The sequence below is a fragment of the Condylura cristata genome, unplaced genomic scaffold, assembly GCF_000260355.1.
Source record: "Condylura cristata isolate star-nosed mole 26May11 unplaced genomic scaffold, ConCri1.0 scaffold00009, whole genome shotgun sequence".
Taxonomy (NCBI): Eukaryota; Metazoa; Chordata; class Mammalia; order Eulipotyphla; family Talpidae; genus Condylura; species Condylura cristata.
This window is the reverse complement of record NW_004567110.1, coordinates 25,919,872-25,926,218: the sequence shown is the minus strand read 5'-3', so window position 1 is coordinate 25,926,218 and position 6,347 is coordinate 25,919,872. Positions and strand designations below refer to the sequence as shown.

General features: G+C 36.3%; 1 protein-coding gene across 1 annotated transcript in view; it reads right to left on the bottom strand.

Annotated features, from left to right (window-relative positions):
- Positions 1-1,091: 1,091 nt before the first annotated feature.
- ZNF706 (zinc finger protein 706) overlaps positions 1,092-6,347 on the bottom strand; it is a 5,618-nt gene continuing 362 nt past the window's right edge. Inside the window, exons 2-4 of the mRNA XM_004679689.2 lie at positions 3,778-3,914; positions 2,047-2,154; positions 1,092-1,404 (exon numbers count right to left, since the gene is read on the bottom strand). Of these exons, the coding sequence (XP_004679746.1) occupies positions 2,059-2,154; positions 3,778-3,912 (231 nt within the window). The 5' untranslated portion in view covers positions 3,913-3,914 and the 3' untranslated portion in view covers positions 1,092-1,404; positions 2,047-2,058. The remainder of the gene's footprint in view (positions 1,405-2,046; positions 2,155-3,777; positions 3,915-6,347) is intronic.

Genomic DNA, 6,347 nt, shown 5'->3' with positions numbered 1-6,347 from the left:
TTGGAAAAACTTATTTAAACTTACAGTGAAGACAGACAAAGTGGGCAGAATATGCATAACTACAAACAAATGCAAGGATGAGTTACAGCAGAGAGAGAGAACACATTTTGTAATCCACAGGATCAGACTTGCGGCTCTAAGCAGTTACCAATAAATATTTGTGTGTGCTTCCTAGTATGTCAGCTTTAAAATTTAAATTGAGTTATAGCAGTTTTACTAGTAAAGTTAGTTGACAAAAGCAAATAGAATAACCTTAAATTAGTCTAAAATGAGTAGATTGGCTTTATTCCTCTGAACCAACCCACTGCCCCCATCCTTAGTGCCAAAAGAAAGTGGGTATTGCCTATTTAAGTACTTTTCTAGTTCAGAGTCATATTATACACATGTCTTTGATTTTAGGAAATAACACAAAGTAAACTCCTAAAATCAGCTACTCAAAAAGAAAAGAGGGAGAAAGTTCTGGGAGCTATCCCAGCCACAAATCATTCTAATCTTCCTATTTATGGAAAACCCATTTACAATATCAGCCAAGTTGGTAACTTCCAAAAACTCCTTCAAAAATTATGCGGTTCAACATCAAATTAAAGAACCTGAAGAATTTTCAAAGAATACAATATAATTTATAAAAGATAGATCTTTACCAATTCACATATGTTCCATCATATTTTGTATTAAGTAACAAGCTTACTGATGATTTTGTTATGGCACATACTTCAGAACCTATATTCTTCCAAGCAACCACTTCAGGAAATAAAGTTATTTACAGGGAATACCTGGCTGGCAGCGATTGCCAGGTCACACAGCAAGTTGAAACATTCCGACCTCAAACAGACACAATCAGAGAGGGGTAAATGACACACGATTGCAATATACTAAGGCAGCAGACAAGTCATTCTTCACCTAGATCAGCAGCTGCCAACAAAATTGTGTGCACAATGTAATAATGAGTCTGCTCTAGCTCACCTAGTGAACTTGCCTTTGAGCTGAGAAAGTGAGATAAGAATGAGCTTGCAATTCTAGCTGATGAATTCATTAGATTTTTATAAGGCAAATAATGTGGAAAGTTAGAACAGAATTTCTGGAACCATTTATCCTGTGATGTTGTAAAATCAAAGTACTACTTTATTAAATGAGTTATTTTACACAATATGAACATCAATATAATTACAATTGTAAAAAAATTTTTTATAACAAGGATGGACTGATTTTCAGATTTCCAAATCAGAGTCAACTGTACATTTACACAGAATTGTCTTTGCATGAAGCCCAAAAGGGAACAGCATAAAAATGAGTGTTTCTGTAGCCCCTTTATTTTTGCTGATCAACAGTTTGTTAGAAAAGCAGCTGCAGGTTTGTTACCTAAGGTCTGAGACAGTAGAAGAGTCAAAGGTGTCATGAATTCACCTATAAAACATAAGCAAAATTTTTGTTGACTATATGCATAGTACAAATGCAATTTATATGCATTTCAAATGTCTAAAGGAAAAAAAAAACCCACAACATGCCTAATCTGCCAGCTAAATCTTATAAACAGATCTCTAATGAATTTAATGTAAAAAGAACTCATATACCCTCATACCACCATCAACACCATTTCAGGTGGGGGTGGAGGGACAGGAACAACCCAACCACACAAAAAAGTATAAACTATTTTCAAGTAATCACAAAATTTATACAGTGTATGTTTACATTTTATTTTGTATTTTAATGGACTTAGTTCTACAAAGCACTGTCCAATAGTTTTAAAAGACACTCAAGAACATTGGTTTCCATCATTTTGGGGAGCAAGAGCTTCAAATATCTTTATGGTATTTTTAAAAGCTGCTAAGATTTTTCCATTCTGGGACCAGACTAAGCCAGCATTCCCTTATCCTTACATTTCCACTTTGGAAATGTACTTTTAACAATGTAAAGTTAAACAGTAAGTTGAAAGGGGAAAGCAATAAAATCTCAACTAGAAGATAGAATTTCACAATTATAAGTGATTAGTTTGCTATGGTAAACAACTCTGACAAACAAAAAGAAAGAAAAAACAAGGTCAGTTACCTGTAAACGACTTTAAGCCTGAACATCAGCCAATTCTGGAGGAAGTGGAGTTTTAGGATGCTTGCTCTCAAAGTGCTGCTTGAAGGTCTTAGGGTCTGGCATTTGTGTCTAATTTTAAAAATTGTGCCAAAAAAAATTAGAATTTATTTCGTAAGTAAAAATGTGCAAACTATAAAATCCTTAAACCTGCTCATTACAATGAGAAGAAAACCATTTTTACCATTCCTACTACTTCGTGTCTGGCAAATGAAAAAGGACCTTGGGACAAATTCCCAACATATTCTCACATTTCGCCTATAAGGTATCACATAGAATGAAAGAGTCTACTTATCTGATTATCAGCCAACATTAAGTAATATTTACTGAACACTTAGTATATTAAGAATGCTACCCGAATTCTCATAGGACCTACATTAGTTCTTACAGTCCTAATTTCCCTAAGGAAACTAAAACCTATAGGTTTTAATTTGCCAGACCTTTTTAAATCTAGTACTAGGTATTTCAGCTCTCAAATACTATACTATGCTGATTTATCTAGGTAAGGATCTTAATTATTTTTCCATACATTCTAATGAAATGTTTTTTTGTTTTTTTTTTTTTAAGTATTTTCAGTACGCAAACTCCTCTGGTACTTTTAAGTCAAAAAATTCCTAGTAATTAATAAAATGAAATTACTTTGTCCTAAAAAAAATAAAATAAAAAGGAAGTAACGTTGACCTACTTATTTTCAAACAGAATCTGAAGTTGTCCAACTGCATTACTTTCAGTGTACCCAAGTTCAATATGAACAAAGTAATGTAATTTTCCTCTCTTAGACTGAAAATGTTTATGTAGTTAGGAACATCTATTTTTATCAGTAATGACTTCAACAGATGATAAACTTAGTCCAGGAATCAGGTCTTATCCTTCCCAGCTATACCACCCATTCTACTCAGGTACTTGGAAAACAAACACACACACCCCCGCTGGCTCATCCTCATTGTCTTCTTTGGTACTTTATTCACTAACTTGCCTAATAAATAGGCAAGAGACTATGGCTTGGAATTTAAGAAAAAATTCCTTATGAGACAGCATAATGTAGTGGCCCCAAGCATAGACTCTGAACCTGGACTCTGTAGGTTCAGATTCAGCTCTTCTACATATCAGCTGACTAAGCTGTGTAAATTATTTAATCCAGCGACTGTTTACTTTTCTGTGAAATGTGAATGCAAGTACTTTATCTCATAAGGCTGTTTGAATTAACATACAGATACATGTTAACACAAAATAGTAGCTTTTACAATTATTCTTCAAATCTAATAAGACCCAATCTATAGAAGCCTTCAACATGAATATACTTCAGATTTGAAGACATACTATGGATTTAGTGAAGGGGGGCAAAAAGGTATATTAACACCTTATACAACCATAAACTAACAATGTAAATCTGACTTCCTTATTAAGTTCAAAATATATTATTTTCCCTTAAGAAGACATCTTTGTTCTACATAAAGAAAGGAACTTTGCTTTGTTCACTCCTTTCCCCAATACCTAGATAACTGTACCTGGCCATAGGAGTTATTCCAAAAAAAAAAATCATTGGATAAATGAAGGTGGAGTCCATAAATAACCACCTCTCAAACCTACCATTTCAAGTAAGCATTTATTTTACCAGGGTTGTAAAATTTTAACCTATATAAACCAATCTCCAAAGAAAGAGTGTCCTGGGGGCTGTTTTCCAATTCCCCTTACCCTACAGACAGTGCAGGTATATATTAAGGCAGCTTTGGCAGCAGCCTTTTGGTCATGTCCTTGTTTCTTCTTTTGTCCAGCTTGCTTTTTGGCATTTTTCTGCTGAGATTGAATCTTCTGCTGTCCACGAGCCATATCTAAAAACAGAAGTGGAGGCATTAGATTGATTATTTGTTTTAACAGAGAGTAACCTAAGTATAATACTCTGAGTTGAAGCATTAAGTTTTATAGAGGCAAATGTCAATCAAAATGTATGTTTCTTGCAAATTTTTAGATATAATGTACCAAAGGATAAAATGGTACAACCACTGTGAAACTGATAGCTGGTTACTCATATATAACTCTAGATTACCACACTTAGTATGTATCTAACAGAAATGCAAATGTACAAAACATGAAAGGCACAGTACAAAAATGTTTAGGAGCACCTGTTTCCAAACTGGAAACAATCCAAGTGCTTATTAATAGTAAAATGGATACATAACTTTGAGTATTATTTATATATAATATAGTACTAGGGAGCAAGAAGGAACCATTGTTACAAGTAACAAGGTTGTATTTCAGCATTAAAGAAGCCAGTACAAGGAATATACAGATAAAATTCAAAACAGGTAAAGCTAACAGGGAAGAAAGGGAATGAAAGGAAACTTCTGGGATATTGATAATGTTCTGTATCTTGACTTGAGGAATAGTTATGTTTTACTTGCAAAAATTCATTGAGTTACACCCCTATGATTTGTGACTGCACTATAATTAAGTATAAACTTTTAAATCGTTGTAGGACATGAACATACAATAGAGCTACATCAACTCTACCAGAAAATAGTGCTGGCTTCCTCTTAATGGAATCATAACTAGTAATGGAAATGAGATCAAAGCATTTCATAGAAGCACCTGAGTCCCCCCATAGGAAAACTAAAAAATTAAATACACTGATTAGACAAGTTCCCACACTGAACTGAAAATCAAAATACAGAAGAGAATCAGTTCCAGGAAAACAGTAGAGTATTTTAAGAAGTTACACAAACTCAACAAAAAGAAATTAAGAGAAACCTAATATAAGATTCTTAAGATTCTGATATCAGAATCTTAAGATTCTGATATAAGAATCTCATTCTCAAAAAATGGTAAATATTACCAATGTTTTAGTCCTGGAAGACAAGCTTCCATTTTTGTTCTTTAAATCCAATTCTTATTAATCCCAAGCCAAATGGAATGATTTATGTATCCCAATGTTCTAGAACATCCTTAATGTCCCAATATTTTACTATTAGTACCTTGTATTAGGATATACTTCAGTTCTTTCATGCATATAAATTCTTCCACACTATGTACACTGTGTGTGTTACTACACTAATTTTGAGTAACCACATAACTGTTTTACATAAAAAAAAGCCATAAAACAGCAGGCTACTAATTCTAGTAGCTTTCTTTTTGACAGTGAGAAATTTAAAATACATATTTTAAATATTTTCATGCAGTGATCTGTATAATGCAATGTCTTAGGTATAGAGCATTGTTTTTTAACTTTTGCATTTAGGACTCATCCTAATATGTAATATTACACAACAGACTGAACCCATTTGTCATGTAACAGCAATAAGGAAAACACCATAAAAGTTTTAATAAGACTGTAGTTGCCTGATCTTATTTTTAGAAAACAGAAAACCTAACACCAGGTAAAGGGAATGGAATCAGTCTGAAGTGCGCAGGGCTAGGCCCCTAACTTCCAACACACACTGCATTGATTTCCTTTCTGAAAGCAGAAATGCAAAACGAACAAACCACCTGCTTTTGGACAGCTCAATTTAGGACTTGACTCAAGCCAATCGAATTTTCTGCAAAATCTTAAGCATAACTTCTTAATTAAATGCAATAAGCTGAGGAGTGTGAAGTCAATTTACATATACCCCAAAGCTGCTTTTTTAGCATCATACTTAGTGTGGTCTTCCTAAGGTCTACAAAGAGGGGAGGAGTAGTGCGATACAGAGATCTTTTGAAATACGGGCCTCTTACAAGGAGTCAACAAGTAAGGACTGCCCCAAAGAGCTTCTTAAAATCAAAAGAAATGAGTAAGAGAAGAAAAGATTTCGGATTGAGGAAGTTGGCTCATTCTTCACCACCATCTGAGGCGAGGAGGCCCAGGCAGTGATCAACATCCTGACCCCAGCCTTAGAGGACATCCTTTTGGGGAGGTGAGCGATGAAAGCGCCGGGAGTGAGGTCTGTTTCACCCACCACTTCGCTGATCCCAGCTGCTGCCCCGCGCACCTTCCTTTCCAAACCCGCCTCTCCCGCCTCGGAAAGCCCCCTCCTCCTTCCTGCCACCCAGGGCCAAACAGCCCCCACCTACCCGCCACTCCTCACAGCCCCCGGCCCGAGACGCGCCTCCTGGAGGCCGCGGCTGCCCGAAACCCCGTGCGCTGGGCCACCGGGAGCCCCGGCTTCGAGAAACCAGCCCGCCGCTGTGGCCAGGGGGGTAAGGTTACCGCTCCACTCCCGCGGCCGGCCTGCGACCCGGCCACCTGCAGGGCCTGGCAGGCGCCCGAGCTTCCCCTCCTGGCCGCGGCC